We start from the raw sequence: 25,168 nt of genomic DNA, 5'->3' as shown, positions 1-25,168 counted from the left end.
CCAGCCCCCAGGGAATTTCTTGAAAGAGACCCTATCTTGGCAGACAGTGGTGCCACACATGCCTTTAAGCCCAGCACTTGGGAGGCAGAGGCTGGAAGAGCTCTATGAGTTCAAAGCCAACCTGGTCTACAGAGCAAGTTCTAGGACAGCTATGGGTACACAGAGAAACTCTGTCTCAAAATGAGAGGGCGAGAGAGACAGAGAGAGAGAGAGATATGAGAGAGGAACAGAGATAGAAACAGAGAGAGACAGAGAGGGACAGAGAGGGACAGAGAAAGACAGAGAAGGACAGAGAGAAGACCCTTTCTTAAATGAAGACAGGAAGAAACCAGCCTTTCTCCCTGGCAGAGTACCTGCTAAGTTCAGACTCTCCTAGACTAAGGCTACCTTTAGGGCCCCCGTTGTCCTGCCCATGTTAGTTGGCATTAGGAAGTATGGGCTCTGGGGTCTGAATCCTCTTGGGGAAGTTTTAGGGTGGAGTGCTAGAGGGAGCAGAGTGCAATGTGGGAAAAGGAGAGAGACCAGGTGGGATAAAAGGACAGCATTTGGGGGAATTGTGACAGTCATGAGGGTGTCCTACCATAGCCTATAGACTAGGCATGTCCTGCTAGAGAGGTCACACCTGCCTCAAGCAATTAAGCAAGGTCAGAACCACAAAAGTGTTTCCAACTCTAGCACCTGGGCACCTGTCGCTCAGATGACAGAAAACAACTCATTCCTGGATGACCCTTGTCTGTTTCTGACATCCTTCAGCTACTCAGGCCTGTAGGAGTCAGAGTCACGGGGAGAAGTGGTACCCATGCAGAGGACATGAAATGTGACAAGGAGCTGAGCACAGCTTCTCTTCAGGACTATTCAGAGGCAGAGTGGAAGCTGTGATTTAAGCAGAACCAGGCTTTTTAGTCCTCAGATGTGACTGCCCACCAACAGTCACCAACACTGGCTAGAGAACCATTACCAACTTACTCTCTGAGTCTAGCCAGCTCAGTGGCCCTGAGGCCTACAAACAAGGGTATTGTGTCCAGCACCCAGGGTCAAAGCTGGTATTACCTGCCCAGAAATAGCAAGCCCTTCCCACTTGGCGGGACAGGGATGGGGTAGGAGGGCAGGAACAGTGAATTGAAACAGGATGCTTGATAGTCTGGAGACACCTTGGAGGAGGTGAACTCTAACTGCAGGAAGAGAAAGATTTCAGACACATCGAAGAGGAACAGTGCCCTTGGTGAACAGACACTAGCAAAGTTCCAGGCAGAATGTGGGACGCAGGAGGGACTGGAATGAGGACCAGGATCAGGAAAGCTTATGTTGGCCATAATTGTCTTTCAAGCAAGGTCTGCGCCAGCCATGACCAAACTTTCTCATCTAGAACTTGGAGAACATTCCCCTGCCTCCATAGGTTCACACCACACCCTAGGACAACTACCCCTATCTCTATCCAGACTGTCAGCCAGGAGTCCAGAGGGACTCAGTCCAGAGCCAGAAAGGAGCTTGAGAACAAATCTAGTCCCTGCCTGTTTTCTAGGGAGCTCTCTGTGAGCCTCTGTACACTTACTGTGAAATGGGGCTAGAGAGATAGTCTGGAAGGAGTGGCCAGTGCAAATACCACAAAAACACAGTTAGTGTGCGCCTGTGTCCTCAAGGGCTTCCCACCCATTCCCAGAGGGGACCTCACTTACATAGGAGGCCAAGAGGGTCCGTGAGGCCAAGATGAGAGCCAGGTAGAGGCAGGGAGCTGTGGCAAACAGACTAGAAGCACAGATGAGGGGCTCAGCCCTGGGGTTCACCTTCTTGTACCTTCTTGAGGCCTCTGCCCCCAGCATGACACCAATAATACCAGTTGCCACGGTCAGTGCCCCAAAAATCAGGCTGATAGGAAAGAGCAGAGAGGACTGGGTCAGACCTGCATCACATCGCTGCCTCTGGGCCAGGTTACCTAACCCAGTTACATGATCTGGTACCATGCGGCAGGAAACAAGACCAGAACTGTAGCTAGAAAGCTGAGGCCTGTTAACCTTGTAGGAACCTCCACCCAGGAACATTCACAGTGGCCTTCTCTATCTCTCACCACTCCAGAAGCCCCACTCAGAAATCTTAATTTTAGAGCCCCACCCATCCTTACTGCTTAGATGACTGGTATGTACTGACTCCTGTGATTCATAGCTCTTGTCTGGGCACTACACACATTCACCATTTTCGTTGTTAATTTGGGGGGTTGTTTGTTTGTTTCTTGAGATAGGCTCTTGCTATGCCTTGACTCACTTTGTAGACCAGGCTGGCCTCTAACTCACAGAGATCCACCTGCCTCTGCCTCTGCCTCTGCCTCCTGAATGCTGGGATCACAGGTGTGCGCCACCACGCCTGCACATTCAGCTGCTGAATCTCATCCATCTTCACCCTGCCTCTGCATCCTTCCAAGCATCCCCATTAGCACCACCTCTCCCACCCACACTCTGCCTCCGCATCCTTCCAAGCATCCCCATCAGCACTACCTCTCCCACTAACTCTTGTACCCACTTCAGCACTGTCCGGCTCTGACAGAGACTCTCTCTACACAGGCCCTCAGAAAGTGCTTCTTAAGACACAATGGACTGTGTTCCTTACTACTCTCTGACCAAATCCTCTCACTGCTCTCAGACACCCGGAGATCTGGGCCCAGCCTCCTAGTCTTCAGGCCCCACCTCTGCTCTTTTCTTCCCCTGCCCCCTACCCCTGCGCATACTTTCATTCCTGCATCTGGAACATTCTGCAGTAGCTTTCTCTGACTTCGTTCCAGAATTCCCAGATGCACATACGCAAAGCTGAGAAAGGAGAAGGCCAGTATCAGACAGCTACTAGATACAGAGCCAGGATCCTCACAGACACTATGCTTCTCCTACTCCATTCAAGCTCTTGTTAAAGGAGTTCCAAGGTCTCACTGAGACAGTGACTGGTATGGACTTACAGCTAAATCCATCCAGGCTCTCCCAACCCCTCATTGGCTCTCTGGTGTCCTCTTTACAAGCCCCTGGCCAACATGATGTCCCAATGGGACTGGTCCTACTGACCACTGTAGCCTCCTCTCTCAGTCCCTCATCCAATTTGCACAAATGACAGAATTCTCTGAGCCAGTCTCATGATTTCTGGCCAGCCTCTCTGCCTTTCTCTGCACTGTTCTCTGGAGACACATGCCTGTCTCCCCCCTGCCCCTGCTGTGTCCTTTCTCAGACACCAAAATTATGGAGTTATGTGAAATGGCCAGGGTCCAACTATTACCCTCATGGGGACTGAGGAGGATGGCTCAGTCAATCAAGTGCTTTGCTACTCAAGCACAAAGACCTGAGTTCAATCCCCAGCATCAGCATACATGACAGACGTGATGATGTCATGCTTTTATAATCCCAGCACTGGGAAGGCAGAGATGGGCAGACCAGTGAGGCTTTCTGGCCGGCCAGCCCAGCCTAGAAATCAAGGAGGACAGCTCCTGAGCCGTGACACTGAGGTTAACTATTGGCATCCAAATACATACATACACCCACACTCAGGGAAAGAATGTGACATGTGGGCTGGCAAGATGGCCCAGCAGGTAAAGAGGCTTGCTGCCAAGCCTAGTAATCTAAGTTTGATCCCCGTGACTCACAAGATAGAAGGAGAGATATGACTGCAATTTGTTCTCCAGTCTCCACACACATATGAAAACACATACACACACACACACACACACATACACCACATACACTCACACAGAAACAGGTTTATTTTATTTTATTTTTATCTTATGGGTGTGGGTGTTTTGCCTGCAGTTATGTCTGTACACCACATATATTCCTGGTGACAGTGGAGGCCAGAGAGGACATCCGAGCCCCTGGTACTAGAGTTACGGACCATTATGAGCCACCATGTGGGTACTGGAAACCAAACTCAGGTCCTCTGGAATATCATCCAGTGCTCTTAACCACTGAGCCATCTCTCCAGCCCTTGTAACACTATTTAAAGTAAATAAAATTTGAAACAACATGCAAACCTGGATATCAGCAAACTGAGTGCAGTAGCCCTGCCAATAGCCTCATGAGCCATCTATCCCACAAGTTGGGAACTAGTGAGTATGCTCTCTCTATGCTGCAGGGAACATGGGAGCCAAAGAAATCAGGAACTTGCCTTAGGTTGTCTGACACAGCCTTTAAAGGACAGGGCCAGAGGTTCCCAGCCCTGTCCCGCCAAGCAGAAGCCTGCATTTCCCTGAGCTGTGTAAAACTCCCCACAAACCTCCCAGCCGAGTGATGTCCCTGAGTGTCACTCTGAGCCATCGGTGGTGGGCTCTGAAGATCTTTGAGAGACTTGGGTCGATTACTCTTCCTGCCTGGGTCGATTCAACACAAACTAGGCAGAGTCCTATATGCAAGTGAGGTTGGAAGAGAGTGGTCAGCATCCTCAACTGAGAGGGTACCTCAATCAGATCGGCTACAGGCAAGTCTGTGGGGCATGCTCTTTCTTTTTTTCCAAGTTAGGGTCTCACTATGCAGCTCTGTATGTTCTGGAACTGTGTAGTCCAGGCTGGCCTCAAACTCACGGAGATCCACCTGCCTCTGCCTCTGCCCCCCAAGTGTTGGGATTAAAGGTATGTACCACTGTGCCAGGCTCTTTTTTGTTTTTTAATATTTGTTGTTTGTTGTTTGTCTGTTGTTTGTTTGAGACAGGGTCTCACTATGTGACTCTAGCTCTCCTGGAACTCACTAGGTTGACCAGGTTGGTCTCAAACTCACACAAATCGGCCTTCCAAGTACTGGGATTAAAGGTATGCACTACAACTCCTGGTTTGTTTGTTTGTTTGTTTGTTTGTTTGTTTGTTTGTTTTATCTGTCTCTGTGTGTGTGTGTGTGTGTGTGTGCGTGTGTGTGTGTGTGTGTGTGTGTGTGAGTACCTGTGTATATATGTATGTGCACTGGTAACCATGGAGGCCAGAAGAGGGCACTGGATCCCTGGATCCCTTGGAGCTTGAACTAAAGACAGTTGTGAGCTGCTAGGAACCAAACGCAGATTCTCTGTAAGAGCAGCAAGTGTTCCTAAACACTGAGCCGTTCCTCCAGCCTCCGGCATCTTCTTGAATAAGGATTGCTGTGGGAAAGAACTGGACCACCCCAAGCAGGTGATCCTGGGTTATGTAAGAAAGCAGGCTGAGCAAGCCACGGGGAGTAAGCCAGTAAGCATCCTCCTCCATGACTCTGCCTCAGTTCCTGCCTCCCGATTCCTGCTCCCGTTCCTGCCCTGATTTCCCTCAGTGATGGACTGTGACAGGGAAGTGGAAGAGGAAATAAACATTTCCTTTCCACAAGATGCTTCTGGATATGTGTTTCCACATCAATAGAGCAAGCTAGGACACAGCCTCTCCCTCACACGCATCTGGGGCTAATTCCAACCAAGGAAGTTGGAGTAACCCCAACTCAAGGATTTCCTACCAGTCTTCCATGGGCTAAAATCATAACTTCACAAGATTTTCCAGTCTCTGGAACCTTCTAGGGAGGAACATACTTTGCAGCTATTAGAACCTATCCTGGAATGGCCACCCTCCCTTAGTCAGGTAAGCCCTGAAAGTAGTCACTGGGGCAACCTCCAGCCCAGAAAGAAGAGGATGTATCGTGTGAGTTTAAAAGCAGAGGTTAGAGAGTTGTGGCCAAGAAAGGCCACCAACCACAAGGACCAAGGAGAGACCAAGCTCCACAGAACTCTGAGGGAGTGTGACCCTGCAGGCACCTTGACTCGAGCCCACTGGGAGTCTCACCTCCAAAATCACAACAAGACTAATTTCTGGGCTTATTGTTTTACTATTTTGAGATGCAGTGTCTCTGTGTGTAGCCCTGGCTGTCTCGGAACTCTTTCTGTAGACCAGACTGGCCTCGAACTCAGAGATCTGCTTGCTTTTACCTCTCAAGTGCTGGGATTAAAGGCCTGCGCCACCACTGCCCAGCAATTTCTAGTTTGTTTGTTTTTTTAATTGGGCTTTTTTTTTTTTTTTTTAAGTACTGGATCTGGAACTCAGAGCACGTGCTCTATCAGCTCAAATGCCCTTTCCTTTCCTTTCCTTTTCTTTTCTTTTCTTTTCTTTCCTTTTCTTTTCTTTTCTTTCTTTCTCTTTCCTTCTGTTTTTGTTTGTTTTGCCTCATGCTAGCCACATACTCCCTGTATCTCTGAATATGACCTTGAGTCTTATACATATATCATAAGCATGTACATATATGTGTGTATGTATGTATGTATGTGGTGCCATAGCACACAAGTGAAGGTCAGGCGACAACCTCTGGGAGTCAGTTCTCTCCTTCTACTCTGTAGGTTTCCAGGTCATCCGTCTTGACAGCGCGTGCCTTTACCCACTGAGCCACCTTGCAGGCTTCACCCTTGAAATTCCGGATCCTCTTGCCTCCTCCTCCCAAGCACTAGGATTAAAGGTGTGAGCCACTGTGCTGACTTTGTGCAATTCTGGAGTCGAATGCAGGGCCTCATGCACTCCAGGAAAGCTCTCTACTCCTGAGTCACATCCCCAGCCCAGGCCCACATTTCTGTTGTTTTAGACCATTAAGTGTGTGGCCATTTATCAAGCACAAGAAACAAATATGAGCCAGGCGTGGTGGCGCACGCCTTTAATCCCAGCACTCGGGAGGCAGAGGCAGGTGGATTTCTGAGTTCGAGGCCAGCCTGGTCTACAGAGTGAGTTCCAGGACAGCCAGGGCTACACAGAGAAACCCTGTCTCGAAAAACCAAAAAAAAAAAAAAAAAAAAAAAAGAAACAAATATGTCCACCGGTTCTCACACAGATGGTGTGAAGGAAGGGGCACCAAGCCAGCAAGTGGGAGCTGAGCAGAGACAATGGGTTCTGTGAGGACCAACACCTGGAGCTGTCATCCTTTGGGCTGCTTAGAAATCTGACTTTGCCACCAGAGAGGACAATGGCATAGGGGAACAAAGGCAAATCTCACATCTCCATGTGTTTATTCACAAGAGTTCTCTCTGCACCTCCAATATGCCAGAAAGCCCTGCCAGCTAGAGGTGGAAGGGACAATGTGCAAGTCACTGACCAGGCAGTCTTCAATGGCAACAGGACACGGGGCTTCAGAGCCATAACTGCAGAGTTAGATAGGTTTGAATCCTGCCTACTGCTTGTTAGCTGTGTGAACTTAGACAAGTCACTTAATCTGTATGATCTTCCACCTCATTTGTAATTCAGAGACAGTATGAAAACCTTTCTCTACAGGTTCTTTATGTAAAACATTTGGCATTAGGCCTGAAGCAGACATTTTGAGCTGGAGGTGTGGCTCCGTGATAGAGCCCTTGACTAAAATCTGCCAATGAGAAGCTGGGAGTGTCCCTCATTAGTGGAGCATTTGCCTAGAATTCACCACAAAGAGCACTTCCCTAGAGAGTGCAAGGCCTTGGGTTCGATCCTCAGAATGGCAAAATAAAGAAATTTAATAAGGACTGGCGAGATGGCTCTGCAGTTAAGAGACCTGACTGCTCTTCCAGAGGTCCTGAGTTCAATTCCCAGCAACCACACGGTGGCTCACAACCATCTGTAGCAGGATCTGACACCCTCTTCTGGTGTCCCTGAAGAGAGCAACAGTGTACTCACAATAAATAAATAAATAGAAAAATAAAGAGAAATGTAATAAATAATGATGAAGAAAAGGAAAGAAACAATGGGCAGACATCATACTGGGGCAGAAGCGCAGACATTCGAGAAACCACACAAGCTCCCTCTGGGCACCAGGGAGTAAAACAGAGGCAAAGAAAGGAGGCTGGAGAAGAGGAAGCAGACGCTGGTGTGACCAACAGAGGACCCAGCAGAGGGGAGGATAGGGCTTTAGAAGTCCCAGGAGAGCCTGGAGAGATGCTTAGCAGTTAAGAGCACAGGCTGATTTCCCAAAGGATCAGATTCTCAGCACCCACACAACCAATCACCAACATCTGCAAACGCCAGTTCTGGGGAATCTGATGCCCCCTGCTGGCCTCCTCAGGCACTGCAGGCATGTGGTGTACAGACAAACATGCTAGCAAAATACCAATATACAGACATTCAAACGTCTAAGAAACTAGTGGGGCAAGATCCAAGACAACAAAGGGATACAGGGGAGAGAGCATGACACCAGGATGGAGGGCAAGGAATCAGGGTATCAAGGAGGAGAGGAGACAAGGGAGGTAGGCCTAGGAGATGTTCTTGACTCCCGTCAGGAGGTCACTGGAGTCACTGGAGAACCTGGCAAGAGGTTGTGGGGATAGCAGAGGAGCCCAGCAGAGCCAGAGGACTGGCCAGGCAGGAAGTGAAGTGACACCTCTAAGAGAGAGTGAGACCCCCCTCCCATCCATCAGCAATTCTCCTGGGTGTCTAGATGCACTGATGGGTCAGAGAAGAAATGAACACATCCAAAACATCCCTAAGCCAGAGACATGAAGAATCTCCCCAGCGCCTCAATTTGCAATCTGCAAAATGGGTTGACGTCACAGAAGATACTTGGGGTCCCTTGAAAGGCAAAGGGTAATCACCTAAGATTCCTTATCATCCCCCTTAAGCCCCACAGAAGCCTCATATCCTTCTCCCTCTGATGCCTTCTGAACTCCCACAATAGCCACAGAGTAGGAAGACAGGGATTCCAGAACCCAGGCTCATTCAAAACTGGAAACTTAAGCCCACCCTTGGGTCCAAACCTCAGCCATCTTCACAGATTGCCTGAAGGACTGAAGCAAGGCTCACAGCCTCCTGAGAACTGAAGGCATGAACCAGGCCAGTGCCTTCCAGCCCATCCTCACCTGTCCTGGCTGTGGCACTGCTCCTGGAAGCAGGGAAGCTGCAGGCCATGCACCACACGAGCTTCAAACAGAAACTTGGGTGCCCAGAAGCCCAGAGCACCAGTCACAAAGGCTATGGCTGTCACTCCAAGGGTTGAAAACACAAAACTCCAGCTGCAAGAGAAAGTGTCCTGGCTGAGGTCAAGATAGCGCCAGGACTGCAAGTGCCTGATCACCGCCCCAGGCATGCAGGATGCAGCCTTCCTAAGGATCCGAGCTGCCCTCAAGTTCCATGCTGTGGTGACTCATGAGGCCTGAGAGCACAGTGAGGCCTGTTTCCCTTCGAGACCTGAGACAGGGGCTCATGTTGCTCTCGTAGAGCTTGAAGGAGTGGTCAACAAACTCCAGCAGCCTAGGGAAGCAGGAGGGGCTGGAAAAATACATCCAGTGGATAAACGAACACGTCACAAAGCTCACACAGCCTGCCCTGTTCTCAGCCACTCTTCTGCCACAGCCAGAGGGGACCAAGTCACAGAGGGGCATTTCAGTTGGAGAGTGGAGCTCAGAGAAGGAAGAGGGCCATGGAGGATGAGAAAACCCTAGCTGGAGTCAGAGAAGAGGTTGGAGTCATTGGGCTAGGCAGGGGTTTCTTGGGACTTGCAACAGAGTCCAGGGACACTTACTTTCTCCCCAAGTATCTGACATCCTCACACCAGCTGCTCCTCGGAGCCCTCACAGCGACTTCTCCCTGTTTCTCAGCTGCTCCTCGGGGTACGTCTGGAACCAGCAAGATGAGCAGAGCCAAGGCCACGGCATCCAAGCAGGGCATGAGCTAGGGAAGGAAGGCCGTGGAACTCAGGACCAAAGTCTACCGCAGCCAGGAGATAGGCGATGACTGGCCACCGGGTCTGACTCTACTCTAGCCTTGGCTCCAAAGTGCTGGCTATCTGTAGAGCTGTGCATAATGCTTGTCCTCGCCCTTATAGAGACAGTATAGCCTCTATAACCATTGTCATTTCCTTGGTACAAAAATCATTGCCCTCCTGCCCAGTACACACTCCCCTCTACTGGGAGCAGGGAGCCTAAGACAATTGAAACTGGGAGCTCAGACCACAAGCCCTTTCCTTGGCTTATGTGTTCATTTGCCACCCCAGGGCAGTTCTACCCTGCCATCCTCTCCTGGCACCTCTGCCCATATGACATGGATCTCACTACATAGTCTGGGGCAGCTTCAAATAGCTCAGAACATGAGAAGGCTCCTATTCAAGGCAAATCAGGCCAGATTCCTTGAAGCCTTTTCTTGCCTCAGGCTTCTGTCTTCCATGACAGTTCTGTCTTCCATGACAGTTCAGCAGAGATCTGCATGCAGGACCAAGCTCCAGACCCCTCTACTACCCAGTTCCCTTCTCTGCTGAGTGGTCTAATCCCTGTTCTAATGGGAGCCACAAACCAAGGGCTGCCCAGGTATGTTCCCAGTTGTCCTGACTCCACTTCCAAGTCTCCCCAGATGGCAGTCCTTACGGCTGTTCTGTGCCTGGGCTGGCCTGGAACTTTCTTCTTCTTCTTGCCCAAATAATCCTTAAGAGTCCATAGGTAGCTTTAACTTTTACAGCAAGGGAAGCCTAGGCCCCAAACGAGGAGGCAATTTGTATAAGGCCACACAGCCAACAAACAGAGCAGTTGGAATTTGACCTCAAGGTCGCAATTTCCATAGCCCATGTTTCCCATGAGGCCCCAATGGGACAGCAACCAACACCCCCACCCCTCACCCCCCATGGCGTCAGGTACTAAGCCAAGTGGCTAAGGCCGCAGCAGACTGGAAAGTCCCAGTCGGCCCAGGGGGTAAACGTAGGGACAACAGGGAAGTGAAACTCACTCGGAGGGCCCACCGCCAGTTCCCTGTCAGCTCTGCCACAGTTGATCCCAGCATATAGCCCAGACCACTGTAACAGTGAGAACAAGAGAGACAGTAGTGAGGGATTTCCGTTCAAGGCAGATTGACTGCAAGGAACTGGCCCCCCTGCCCAGGGAGCCAGTTCTCTGTAGCCTCTGAGCCCATTCCCCAAGAAAGGTTAAGTTTTGTACTGCCCTAGGTCTGACCCCTAGTGACCTCTGGCTCCTAGCCCAGGCCCTGTGGCATTTCCTCCATATAAAGATCTGCATATCCCACCACCAACCCCACCCCTAGTTTCCAAAGCCCAGCTCAGATTCAGCCAGGTTCAGGAAAAGAGGGTCAGAACTCAGGGGCCTCCCTGTAGGGCTGTAAAGTACACTTCTCCACTGGTCTCCCAGAGCTGCCCTCCCCAGTGAGGCCACACTGCCTCTTCTCACCACTTCCAGGAGTGTACCGAGATCCAGGAGCATTCTCATCATCGCTAACCTCCCCCTAGCCCATTGAGTGGCAGCACTGTCCCCATGTATACACCCAAGGAAACAGGCTCAGAGATACAGTGATAGGGAAGGAAAGAGCAATGGTGGAATTCAGATTCCAGTCCTCCCGGTTTGATCTTTTCTATGTCCAGCACAGCCCCTGTTCTGATTCCTTCAGCCTCAGTTTACCTCTTGGGGAAGTGGGTCCAGGAGTGATACCAACCTTCCAACAGGGATGAAGATGTAAAAGACAGCCAGTGCACAGGTCCGCTGGTCCTTCACGAAGAGGTCACCCAGGACAGTGGGTGCAATGGTGGAATAGCTTGCTGCACCAGTACCCACGAATCCCCGGGACAGGAAGAAGAGCCAGGAATACTGGATAAGCCAGCACAAGACCATGGTGAGCTCTAGAGATTTCCCATGAGATGAGGGGGCAGGGGGCATAAAAGGGACCTCGTGACAAAGGCCCATAGGGAAGGAGGCACAAACCAGGACTACAAGTGTCCCTCCACTCCCAACTCCAGATTCCCCAAATCACATGGGTTTATAGCCTCCTGGTGTTTATAGCCACTGCTTGCCCAAACCATAGGGGAGCCCTTCCTCTGGGTCTCTTTGCCGGGACAGTTTTCTAAAATAGTACCTATGACACCAACCACCCCCACCCCCACAGAGACCACCAGAGTGGGAAGTAAAATAGAGGGCCAAAAAGCCTCTGGTTAAGAAAGTCTAACAGAGCAGGGCGTGGTGGCACACGCCTTTAATCCCAGCACTCGGGAGGCAGAGGCAGGCGGATTTCTGAGTTCGAGGCCAGCCTGGTCTACAAAGTGAGCTCCAGGACAGCCAGAGCTATAAAGAGAAACCCTGTCTTGAAAAACCAAAAAAAAATAAATAAATAAGAAAGTCTAACAGGTTGGATGTAGTGGTGCATGCCTTTAATCACAAACTCTCAAGAGGCAGAGGCAGGCAGATGTCTGTGAGTTTAAGAATAGCTTTACAAAGCAAGTTCCAGGACAACCAGAGCTACACAGAGAAACTCTGCCTCTAAAAAAAAAGAAAAAAGAAAAAGGAAGGAAGGAAAGAAAGAAGGAAGAAAAGAAGGAAGGAAGGAAAGAAGGAAGGAAGGAAGGAAGGAAGAAAAGAAGGAAGGAAGGAAGGAAGGAAGGAAGGAAGGAAGGGAGGGAGGGAGGAAGGAAGGAAAGAAAGAAAAATGAAAGAAAGAGAGAGAGAAAGAAAGAAAGAAAGAAAGAAAGAAAGAAAGAAAGAAAGAAAGAAAGAAAGAAAGACCATCTAAAGGGCCAGGTGGACATGACATGCCTCATGCCTTTGATTTCAGCACTTGGAAGGTAGAGACAGGCAGATTTCTGTTAGTTCAAGACCAGTTTCTTCTATTTGAAGATACCAACTCAGCCAGAGCTACACAGTGAGACAGTGTCTCAAAAACAACAGCTGGGCACACACCTTTAATCCATCACTAGGGAAGCAGAAGCAGGCAAATCTCTGTGAATTCGAGACCAGCTTGGTGTACGTAGTGCATTTCAGGATAGATAGTGCTATATAGAGAGATCCTGTCTCAAAAAAATTAAAACAAAGACAACAACAAAGAATGTCTAGTAGCCTCCCTATTCAGGCTTAGAGGCTGTACCACAGTTCTCCTCCTAGCCTTGGCTGTACAATCCCTGAGCTGGCTTGGGCCAGAAGGAAGCTCTAAGACAGCTGGATCAGGGAGGAAGCAGATGAGGAAGGCCCCAGGGACTGGGCAGGGATGTAGACCCTACCTGGTAGGAGATGAAGGAGCTGGAGAGGCCAGCCCCTGACCACAGCAGGATCCCGAAACTCAGTATGGCTTTGCGGTTGTATCGGTCACCCAGGTAGCCAAACACAGGTGCAGACACCAGCAGGCAGCTGATGAAGACTGAAGAAGACACACAAGAGACAGCCTGGAACCACCAAGAGGGTGGCTGGGCAGACAGCCCTGCTGGCCCAAGGAGGAGGCCTGGCACAGATGCCACAAGCTGGCACCTTGGCAATGGGCCCAGAACAAAAGAAGGAAGAGATAAAAAGTTAAGTCTCCTATTCCTGGTCCATTATACAATCCACAGCCCAGAGTGTATGGCACTGGGTATGGACCAAATCTCAGCTCTGCCTCACTTCGCTGTGTGGCCTCTGAGCATGTCTTGGGAAGCTGACACTCTCCCTGAATAAAAGGAATATAGAGCCACCAGCACAGAGTGAATGCTAGCCGTGTGGATTTACAAGAATAAATGGTTTCTGTGAGGTTGGGTATGGGAACTGATCCAATCTGTCATTTACACATCTGCTGCTGGGAAAGAGGATAGGGATGTCAGCTCTTAGGACCAGCAGAGGGGGAGCCTAAAACAAGCACATGGACCACAAACCAGAGATGGTGCAGGAGACTGGGCGTGCTGGTACATGCACTAGTCTCCACACCAATACCTGTGTCTAAACCAAGATCTCTTGTACCTTAGAATGGCCTTGAACTTGCTATCTGGCCAAGAATAACCTTAAGCTTCTGATTCTCCCATCTCTACCTTCTGATTGCTGGTGCAAAGCTGGGGATAGAACCCAGAGCTTTGTACATCCTATGCAAGCACCCTACCAAGAGAACTACTTCTCCAGCCCTTCTGTACCACATCCAGCCAGGTGGCCACACTTGTAATTTCAGGACTCAGGAAGCCGAGACAAAGGGACCAAAAGTACAAGAGCAACCAGAGTTACCTTGTGATGGTGGTTTGAATATGCTCGGCCCAGGGTGTGGCACTATTAGAAGGTATGACCCTGTTGGAGTAGGTGTGTCCTTGTTGGAGTAGGTGTGCCACTGTGGGTGTGGGCTTTAAGACCCTCATCCCAGCTGCCTGGGAGAGTGTATTCTGCTGGCAGCCTTCATCTGAAGATGGAGAACTCTCAGCTACTCCCATGCAATGCCTGCCTGGATGCAGCCATGTTCCCACCTTGATGATTAATGAACTGAACCTCTGAATGTATAAGCCAGCCCCAAATAAATGTGGTCCTGATAAGAGTTGCCTTGGTCATGGTGTCTGTTCAAAACAGTAAAACCCTAACTAAGACAAAACATTTCTCTTAAATTTTTTAACACTTTTATTATTTTGTGTGCATGGGTGTTTTCCCTGCATGCATGTATGTGTACCTCGTGTACGCAATGCCCTCAGAGGCCAAAAGAGGGTGTGGGATCCCCTGGAACTGAAGTTACAGGTGGCTGTGAGGTACCTGTGTTGTGTTCTGGGGATACAACCTGTGTCCTCTGGAAGAACAGCCAGTGCCTTTAACTGATGATTTGTCACTCCAGCCTGTGATGGTTGTTTGTAAAAGCTGAAGTGAGAGCACTCACTGTGCTGTGTCTGCTCTTCTAGGAGAATAAAGGCCTGGCTCCTGGAAAATCTCCTCCTCCCTTGGGGGATGGTTGGGAGAGCTGGCAGGCAGACAAATGGAGGACTGGAACCCCACCCCACCCTTCACCTTATCCACCATCGAAAGGCCAAGACTTTAAAAGGACTCTGTTTAACACTGGGTCTCCATTCGCTAATCATAGGTGATTAACATTTTCTGAGCCCAGTGAGAGGCCCAGCTCAGGTCCTAGTCCCTCCCACTCTTCCATGACCTGCTGTAGAACTTGGTTAAGCAATATGCAATTGTGAAAATTAGGCCGCTTTCGACCTATAAAACCAGCAATTTAATATGGTTCAACCTAATACTCCACAGAGAGTGATCTCCGATGTCAATGGTGTTTAAAATTTTAATAGCTACTTCCAAAATAGGGCTCCAGAAAGGCCGTATCAATTTACACTTGCATAGAAGTGCATGCTAGAGCTCTTGCTACCACTTGATATGAACTAGAATTTCATTTTTGCCATCTAATAAAAACAAATGGTATCTCGCTGATTTTTCTTGGAGACAGGGTCTGAGGCCCATGTAGCCTCTTTCTCCCTATGTAGCTGACAATGACCTTGATTCTTTTTCCTGACTCCAACTCCCAGGGAGTTGTGCATACCACTGTGCATATGCCACCCCCAAACCCCCATACACCATCTCATATACACCACCTCCATAAACATACACACACACCATCCCATACACTACCCTGCATATGCCACCCCTCTACACCACCCGCCATGTACTACCCCCCATACACCATCCCCCTTACATCACCCCCCATATATCACTCCCTATACATCATCCACCATCCCCCATCCCCCATCCCCATACACCACCCCCATATACCACCCCCAGTACTCCTGATGATGTTTTGTTTGTCTTCTTCTGTTAGAGACGGAGTCTCCCTGTGCAACCCTGTTTGGCTTGGAGCCCACTGTGTAGCCAGGCTGGCCTGGAACTCATGGAGATTCATCTGCCTCTGTCTACACAAGTTCGTGCCACCAATTCCAATTCACTGATGTTATTATAAATCTGTGTTGTTTTGTTCTCTCTAGAACCACTTAATCCTTCATATGCTTCAAGTTGACATTTAAAACATTTTTAGTGGTCAGGCATGACAGTACACATCTGTAGCCTCAGCTTGGGGAACTACAAGCAGAAGGACCAAGAATGAATCCAAGATCTTTTGTTTGGTTGGTTGTTGTTTTGTTTCTTTGGGGCAGGGTTTCTCTGTGTAGCCCTGGCTGTCCTGGAACTCACTCTGTGGACCAGGCTAATCTTGAACTCAGAGATCCACCTGCCTTTGCCTCCTGAGTACTGAGATTAAAGGTATACACCACCATCTCCCAGTTCAAGATCATTCTTGGCTGTATAGTGAGTTCAAGGTTGGCCTGAGGTACATGAGACCTTAACTCAAAACGAAAAAATTAATAAAAAATTTTGAAAGATGGATCAGAGTTACAAGCACTTTTTCTTGCAGAGGACCCAAGTTCAGTTCTCAGCACCCACATCAGGCAGCTCACAAACTGTCTGTAACTCTAGTTCCAGAGGATCCAGTGCCCCCTCCTGACCTCCAAAAGCACCAAGCATACACATAGCACACATACACACATGTAAGCAGAACAGTCATACAAATAAAATAATAATAAATCTTTAAAAATAAATAAAGCAAGGCATGGCGGTACATACTATTAATCCCAGCCCTCAGGAGGCAGAGGCAAGAAGAGCTCTGTGAGTTCCGGGGTTCCAAGCCTGCCAATGCTACATAGTGAAACCTTGTCGCAAAAAGCAAAACAAGAGGTTGGAGAGATGGCTCAGAGGTTAAGAGCACTGACTGCTCTTCCAGAGGTCCTGAGTTCAATTCCCAGAAACTACATGGTGACTCACAACCATCTGTAATGGGATCTGATGCCCTCTTCTGGTGTGTCTGAAGACAGCTACAGTGTATTCCTATACATATAATAAATAAATCTTTTTTAAAAAGCAAAACAAAATAAATGTAAATACATTTTAATAAAAATAAATAAATAAAACATTTTTATCTGAAGTTGAAGTTGCTAAAAAAACAAAACAAAACAACCCAATTGCATCTATTCTGCTCATGCACAGATGTTCCTCCTTTTTCTCAGCCCATAAATGAAACACTGTGACAATAGCTTATGTAGATCTGTATTGGGTATCCTGAGTCACCTGGAGACGACCTGAACTTAGAGGAAGATGTACTAGAGGAGCTATAAAGCTATAAACAGTATGCTTTTTTGTTTTTTTTAAAGACAAAGTCTCTGTATATAGTCCTGGCTGTTCCAAAACTCACTCTGTACACCAGACCTCAAGCTCACCTGCCTCTGCTTCCTGAGTGCCTGGATTAAAGGTGTGAGCCACTGCACTCAGACCCTACGTCTTTTTATTTTAGACAGGATCTGTCTCACTGTGTAATACTGGTTGGCCTAGAACTCACTAAGTAGGCCAGACTGGCCTGGAATGCCTGAGCCTTCTCAGACTGAGCAGCAATAGGGGTCCTGGAACTGGTCCCTAGTAGATACTGAGGGATGACTTGATTTCTGTAAACAGTATATCCATCAAGCACTCTAAGGGGCAGATGCAGTTCAGTTTATAGGAAAGACCGGGCGTGAAACCCAAGTGGGAAAGTCAGCCCTGCTTTGCAAAACTGACCGTCAAATCAGACTGTGAGGAAACTGGTGCCTTGTCTCTTTTACAATCCAAAGCAGGGTGCTAATACTTATCTCAGAGACCATGATCTCATTTCTGGAGTTTAATTCATAGAAAAGTAGCATACGGTCACGAATAGAGCCAGCTAGATAAGGCTTGGCTCCTTGCCAGGGGTGAGTGGCTTGGTGGGAAGATCATAAATGTTTCTGTGAGTGAGCTCTCTGCACCCCAGGTCTCCCTGCAGAAGTCTTAGCAATCCCCTCTGCATGGTACTCTGAGTTTAACAGAGAGGAACTCATGGATGCAGAGCCTCTTCCCACTTCAGACAGTGGACAGACGAGCGTACAGGAGTGGAGTGGGGGGGGGGGAGACAGTGGCAAAGGGGAACTGCCCTCCTGGCACAGGTTTGTTCCAGACTGGTCATGCTGGGGAAATGACAGGCAGACTGAAGTAGGTTTCTCAGGACTGTTCACACATCCCATGGAAAGTCTTCCAGTGGTCCTGGGGCAGGAGTGGGGAGTCCTTGTACCTAGTTTGAGAACCTGCTGCAAAACAGCATGACAATTGGGTATTTGTAGGGGGACAGGTTACAAAGAAGATCACAGTACCCAGGAGGTGTCATGTGCTGTAACCATGTGTATCCCTGCGCGCATACAAATAGGTCTCATCCAAGCTTTCATGGAAGGTTAGCCTATGTTTAATGATCCCACAAACCATCCATTCGAGCTCCCTGAAGCTGTATTAGTAGGCTCTCTGTGGCCCTTCTGAGGCCACCTGAGAATCAGGGTCTGTCTGTCTGCCTGTCCATTAGTATCCTTTTAGTCAGACTTCTCAGCTCTGAGAGAACAGCACACACTTGGATTTCCTGTTCCTCTGTGGAAGACTCTGCTGGGCTTATAGCAGGAGGAGAACCAGGAACACTCAGGAACCTTCCTCAGCCTGTCTCCCTCAACTGCATCCTGCAGCAGACTCCAGTTCCAGGGCCTGTTCAACCCCCAGCTCTCTCCTGCCAAAAGACTCAGGGGCTGGAGTCAGCCACAGAACCCACCAGACTATGTCTGACAAAAGGCCCTTGCTCTGGGGTCCAGGACTGGTTCCTTACCTGTCTGCAGCAAACCAGCATGGCTGTCACTGATGTGAAAATACTTCTGGACATCCAGTAACACTCCTGGGGACAGATGGACAGTGTTAGAGAGATGGGAAGTAGCCCACCCAAGCTGGCCTCCAAGGCTGCTTCTTCTGAGATTGGGACAGGCCTGGATGAACGAAGGACATCACACAGCAACAGCAGCCAAAGAAAACAAGAACAAAACAGAAACATGCCCATGTAGAACACACACAAAAGCCAGGCATGGTAGCACATATCTGTAATCTCAGCAATCAGGGTGGACAGGAGAACCAGGAGTTTGAGGTCAGCATAGACTTCTTGTTTGTTTGTTTGTGGTTTTGTTTTTTGAGACAGGGTTTCTCTGGGTAGCCCTGGCTGTCCTGGAACTCACTCTGTAGACCAGGCTGGCCTCGAACTCAGAAATTCCACCTGCCTTTGCCTTCTGAGTACTGGGATTAAAGGCATGCGCCACGACTGCCCAACCAGCATAGATTTCAAAGCTAGCCTAAGCTACACAACACCCCTGCCCTGATTCAGAGAGTGGGGGAGGGGACCGTTACTGTCCCAATACACAGACTGCAGCTACCCAAGATTGTCCAGCTTGAATGTGGGTCCGCAGCACTGGAACTCTAACAGAGGCAGCTCCCACAGCCAGCATTCCAGAAGGGGGAAAAACGTCCCCCCATGGGACCCTTCAGACTGCCAGTCTGACAAGAAACCCTACATCCATCTGCTGATATCTAGCACTGGAGAATGAAGACCAAAGAATGAAAAGCACTGAGTAGGAGAGTTTATTCACCTTGTTTGAGCCCAATCACCATAGTGTACAAACATGCACATCTGTATATCTTTTTTACCTTAAAAAATTATTGTTGCCGAGCGGTGGTGGTGCATGCCTTTAATCCCAGCACTTGGGAGGCAGAGACAGGCAGATTTCTGAGTTTGAGGCCAGCCCGGTCTACAGAGTGAGTTCCAGGACAGCCAGGGCTACACAGAGAAATCCTGTCTCGAAAAACAAACAAACAAATAAATAAATAAATAAATTATTGTTATCATCTTGAGGAGAGAAAAACAAAACAAAAAAACAAAAACAAAAACCTCACCTAGCCCAGGCTGGCCTTGAACTCTCTATGTCGCCAAGGACGTCCTTGAACTGATGAGCCTCCGGACTCTCTCCCAAGTACTAGGATTACAGGTGTGTGTCACCACGCTGGTTTTTATGGGGTGCTGGGGATGGAACCCAGGGCTCCAGGCATGCTGAGCAAGCACTGAGTTACACCCTCAGTCATTTTTCATCTTTTAATGACACCAGATGGTGTAGTCATTGGAGAAAAAGGAAAATATGCAACATGAGTTAGCAAGAAAAACAGCTACCTCAAAGCCCTCTGAGTGCACTCATTTCTCATTTTTAGAAAAGAGTCCCCTTGACCTGTGTCCTGTGTCCTTGTCAACCTTGTGGGTAGTAGCCCAAGGGCAAGGGTGAATGAAGCCAGTCTCTTATCTCCCAGTCTCTACAGCTCTGGTATTTCTGAGTGTTGTTTCCACAGGAGAATCTTAGCTGCCGCATCACTACCTGGCCCTAAGAGTCCCCACATGGTTTCATTTCTCCAAGTCTCCATTCCCCACAGTGACCACAGCCAATGGAAGTCCCAAGGGGGAAGTGATGTGGCAGGCAGGTCTCAGGGTCTGACAGTCCTGCTGGGGCCCCCAGGGCAGAACAAGAACTAAGGTATGGCTAAGGCTCGGAAGGCTGCACAGTAACACCTCCTGGTAGCCCTGTGCTTTTCTCCCCTCCCATTCCTCCATGCCCTTCAGCCCATACTCAGGTTCTGGCCTCCTCACCTTCAGCCTGATCCCCTTTGGTAGCCTCTGAGATGACCTCCCCAGCCCATCTTGCATCTTTCAAGGTCCCAAATCCTATTATGTTCTCCTACTTAAGGTTCTCTCCCATATGGTTCCCCATTGCCTGGACCAGAAATTACGAGCTCCCAGGCTGGCATTCAAAAAGCCTGTGATCTTGGACCAGACACCCTCTGGGGGATTGTTTCCCGCTTTCTCTCCACCACCCCTTGACTCTTCTGATCTGCCTTGATTGACATGTCTCTGATCCCCACCCTTCCAGTCATCACAGTTTCCAAGGCCCGGGTCAAACGCTTCCCATGTATGAATTCTGAAGTCATTTATCCTCAGGGCTGCCCTGCTGGCACCTACCCCACTCTGCCTCACTTCAGACCAAGCTGGGCACATGGTCTGTGCCCCTCTGAGTTGCTCAAAGATACAGCCCTGCTCTGATAATGTCTGCAGACCCCAGACTCCCATTCATTCCACAGAGGTTCCCAGCTACTCTAAATACATAACTGATGGCCCAATATTGGGGCTTTGGTCATGGCCAGCAGTGGCAGTTACTCACCTAGGCTTCCCAGCCTGCCTGACTCCATTCATCTGCACCATTCCCTGCCTCTCTGCCTTGCATGGTCGTTATTGGTAAACATCTCTCTGAGCCCTGTAAGTCAGTTGCCACTGCAGTAGGAACCACATATCTGAGTTCCTACCAGAGGAAAATTCTCTCTCATTGCTCCCACTCGCAATGTTCCCACTCTCAGTTCTCCTACTCACAGTGCTCCCGCTCTCAGTATTCCTGCTCTCAGTACTCCTGCTCTCAGTGCTCCTGCTCACAGTACTCCTGATTTCAGTGCTCCTGTTCAGAGTGCTCCCACTCACAGTACTCCTGCTCTTAGTACACCTGATCTCAGTACTTTTGCTCTCAGTACTCCTGCTCTCAGTGCTCCTGCTCTCAGTGCTCCTGCTCTCAGTACTCCTGCTCTCAGTGGTCCTGCTCTCAGTACTCCTCCTCGCAGTACTCCCACTCTCAGTGCTCCCACTCACAGTGCTCCTGCTCTCAGTACTCCTGCTCTCAGTGCTCCTGCTCTCAGTACTCCTCCTCGCAGTACTCCCACTCTCAGTGCTCCCACTCACAGTGCTCCTGCTCTCAGTACTCCTGTTCTCAATACTCCCACTCTCAGTGCTCCTGCTCTCAGTGCTCAACCTGGAACAAGTGGTTGATGAAAGATCAGCTAGGCATGCTGTCACACCTGTAATCTCAGCACTTAGGAGACAGAAGCAAGAGGATTAGGAGTTCAAGATCATTTTCAACTACATAGTGAATTCAAAAGCAACCTGATCTTACTTAAGACCTTGTCTCAAAAACAAACAAAGAAAAGAGGCTGGGTGGTTTCACCCCAGTAAGTGGTCTGCAGCCTCTCCTGAATGGTCCCAAGCCAGAACGGGGCACAATGTGTGCGGGGGCAGGGGTGTTAGTGGGTAGATGGGACTGCAGCAAAGGCGTCGGATTCAGGATGGAGCTGCAGGCAAGGTTAAGGAGGGCAGAGCAGCCCTCTACATCAGTTATTAGAGTGCTTATCCAGCATGCACAAAGACCCTGGGTTCAATCCCTAGAACTTCATAAACCATTGTGGTGGCAAGCCTGTAATCCTAGCCCTAAGAAGGTGAAGGCAGGCATATCAGCAGTTCATGATTATTCTCAGTTACATAGCAAGTTTGAATCTAGCCTGAGCTACATGAGGCCCTGCCTCAAAAAAGAAATGAGGGCTGACAAGATGACTTAGCCTGTGAAGGCGCTTGCTGAACAAGCTTGGAAACCTTAGTTCAATCTCTGAAGCTCAAATAAAGGTGAAGGAGCATGCACACACACACACACACACGTACACACACATGTGTGCACGCACATGCATACACACTCTGTCTTTTTAAAGAAAGAGCTGAGTATGAACTGATGAAGGAATGAATGGGTGACTAGATGAGAAAAGGCAAGTGGAGTCCAGACACAAAGGAGTGCATAAGTGAGAGACAGAACACAGAAGCAGGTTGTACCATTTCCAATAAGAATAAAGGCAAACTGTGCAAGGTAGGCCAGCAGCCGGCTGCCCCAGAAACAGTGCAGGCAGAGCCATTCTCACTTGGGAGCTTGGCCAAGCTGCTCTGCCCTCCATAACCTTGCCTGCAGCTCCATCCTGAACCCAACGCCTTTGCTGCAGAGCACAGTCCCATCTACCCACTAACACCCCTGCCCCCGCACACATTGTGCCCCGTTCTGGCTTGGGACCATTCAGGAGAGGCTGCAGACCACTTACTGGGATGAAACCACCAGAGCTATGCTCCTAGAGAGGAACGAGGGCTTGGAAGAAGAAGGCCACCAAGGATACACAGTTGTGGGCTTGTAGAAGTGGGGTATCTGAAGATACTGCCCCACGCTACCCCTCCCAACCTCACCTGGGATGATGAACCAGTTCATGTAATTCAGAAGGTTGATGTAACAGAGAACAGCTGCAGCCAAGTATGCTCTCCAGCGGGGCAGGCTCCAGGAGACGGATGTGGAGGGAGGCAGACACGTACCTGAAGCCAAGGCCCCATACTGCCCACCTTGGCTCAGGCTCTGGCTCTGTGGCCCTCCTGTCTGAGGTTTGAGACACTCTGTGGACATCCCCTCAGCAGTGCTAGCTGCAACTTCTCTGTCAGAACGGGTGCCGAACAAAGCTACATCAGCTTGCCACCAAGTCACTTCCTGTGGGCTCCCAGCCTCTCAACCTCAAAAGGCTGCCCCTTTAACTGCCAGACACCTAATCATCGCAGGTTCCTGCTGAGCACAGCGCAGCCACACTGGTGGGATTTCATCACTCTTGGCCTCTTAGCCCTGCTGGGGGAAGAGGGTCTTGCACTGGTGATTGGATAACTCTGGGGTCCCTCAATCTAGCCTATGGCTGCAGCAGGGGCACTGAGGAAGAGAAGCTCCTAGGACAGGAAATGAGAGGAGTGTCCCCAAGCCTTGCTCACTGCAAACTGCCCTGCCTGTGCATGCAGGAGATGGGCCGTGAGCACAACCATGAACTGGGTTAGATACAGGAGGGTAGGTGTTGCCCAGGATGGTAAGGAAATTGCACAGAGGAACAAGATAACAGAGGGATCTGGAGACATAGAGACAAGCTTATGTAAAACTAACCCATGGGGGCTGGCAAGATGGCTCAGCCTGTGAAAGTACCTGCCACCAGGCCTGCTTGACATATGTTTAGTCCCCAGAGCTCATATGGTGGAAGGGGGGAAATGCACAAAGTTGTCTTCTGACCTCTAAACATAACAACATGCACCAAGGCACACAAGTGCACGTGCAGGTACAGGAGTACTCTCTGCTCTGTCTGTCTGTCTGTCTGTCTCTCTCTCTCTCTCTCTCTCTCTCTCTGTCTCTCTCTCTCTGTCTCTCTCTCTCTCTATGTCTCTCTCTCTGTCTCTCTCTCTCTGTCTCTCTCTCTCTGTCTCTGTCTCTCTCTGTCTCTCTCTCTCTCTGTCTGTCTGTCTGTCTGTCTCTCTCTCTCTCACACACACACACACACTTTCACTCACATCCATACAGACACAGAATAAATAAATTTCATCAACAAGGAATAAGCCTAGGGAGATGTTCTCAGGGGAGCTGTAGAAATTGATTGCCAGTTGCAAGGGAAGAAAAAGCACAAATACACAAAGCCATCAGTGATGGCCCACGCCTGTAATCCCAGCACTTGGGAGGTGGAGATAAGACTATCAGGAGTTCAAGTTCACCATCCCTAGCTACATGGTGAGTTTAAGGCCAGCCTGGGTTACATGAGACCCTATCTCAAAACAAAACAACATTAAGAAAGAGTAACCATGGGCTGGTGAGATGGCTCAGTGGGTAAGAACACCTGACTGCTCTTCCAAAGGTCTGGAGTTCAAATACCAGCAACCACATGGTGGCTCACAACCATCTGTAACGAGATCTGACTCCCTCTTCTGGAGTGTCTGAAGACAGCTACAGTGTACTTACATATAATCAATAAATAAATCTAAAAAAAAAAAAAAAAAAAGAAAGAGTAACCATACAGGCCAGTGAGATAGCTCAGCAGGTAAAGGCACTTGCTGTGTAAGGCTGAAAGCCCAAGTTCAATCCCAAGCCCAGGTAAAGATGGAAACTAACTCCACAAAGTTGTCCTCTGATCTCTATACATGTGTCATGGTACACGTGTCTCCACACACATCATGCACACACACGATATATATTTTTAAAGTATTTAACAGCCAGGCATCATGGTCCATGCCCATAATTCCATTTAATTCCAGCACTTGGAAACATAGGCAGGCAACTGTATGTGGCCAGCCTGATCATGATCCACATACAGAGAGGTCCAAGTCAGTCCAGTCTACGTAGTGAGAAGACACTGGCTCAGAGCCGGGGGGTGGGGGGGTGGGGGAGGAGGTGCTGGGAGATGGTGTGGGGTGTTGGGCAGAGATCTGACAGTTATGTGCAACCATGGCCCTTGCCTGGCATCTGTACCGAAAGGGAAATGCACAGTGCCAGATGCCAGATGAATGGATAAAATTAGAGTACAGAAAGTAGATCAGGAAGAAACTTCACATCTGTCCAATGCGCTCAGGTGCCAAGCATTAGTAGTTATGTAAACAAATGCCCTTGATCTGAAGTGTCTGCGGGCTGCAGTGTCTACGATTTACTCTTTCAAGTGGTGCTGGAAAACATTAATAGATCCTAGAGTTAGTAAGCAAACAGGGGTGAAGGTTGAGGCACAGGAAGATGGCTCAGTGGGGTTAAGGGTGATTGCCACCAAGGCTGACTACCTGAGTTTAATTCCTGGGAACAACAAAATAGAAGCAGAGAACTCACTCCCGAAAGTTGTCTTCTGACTCCACATGCATATACATGAAAATAATAAAAATAAAATACAAGCATGTAAAAATGTCAAGTAAAGCGAACGAGGCAAAACATTAGCAATAGATGAACCTAAGGCAAAAGTTAGATGGTGTTTCTGGTCT

At 49.1% G+C, this 25,168-nt stretch overlaps 1 protein-coding gene across 3 annotated transcripts in view; it reads right to left on the bottom strand.

The window, feature by feature from the left end:
• Positions 1-22,811, bottom strand: part of Spns3 (SPNS lysolipid transporter 3, sphingosine-1-phosphate (putative)) — a 52,530-nt gene extending 29,719 nt beyond the window's left edge. The window contains exons 1-8 of one of the 3 annotated variants that reach the window (XM_021177738.2): positions 22,601-22,811; positions 18,305-18,370; positions 12,897-13,033; positions 11,345-11,496; positions 10,628-10,694; positions 9,435-9,583; positions 8,773-8,925; positions 1,677-1,866 (exon numbers count right to left, since the gene is read on the bottom strand). In XM_021177738.2, the coding sequence (XP_021033397.1) occupies positions 1,677-1,866; positions 8,773-8,925; positions 9,435-9,583; positions 10,628-10,694; positions 11,345-11,496; positions 12,897-13,033; positions 18,305-18,370; positions 22,601-22,811 (1,125 nt within the window). The remainder of the gene's footprint in view (positions 1-1,676; positions 1,867-8,772; positions 8,926-9,434; positions 9,584-10,627; positions 10,695-11,344; positions 11,497-12,896; positions 13,034-18,304; positions 18,371-22,600) is intronic. The other 2 variants (XM_085829276.1, XM_021177739.2) reach the window with 2 other exon arrangements.
• Positions 22,812-25,168: the final 2,357 nt, after the last annotated feature.

Source organism: Mus caroli, unplaced genomic scaffold (assembly GCF_978045245.1).
Source record: "Mus caroli unplaced genomic scaffold, Mus_caroli_1 scaffold_13, whole genome shotgun sequence".
In the NCBI taxonomy this organism is placed as follows: domain Eukaryota; kingdom Metazoa; phylum Chordata; class Mammalia; order Rodentia; family Muridae; genus Mus; species Mus caroli.
This window is presented reverse-complemented; position numbering and strand designations above follow the sequence as displayed.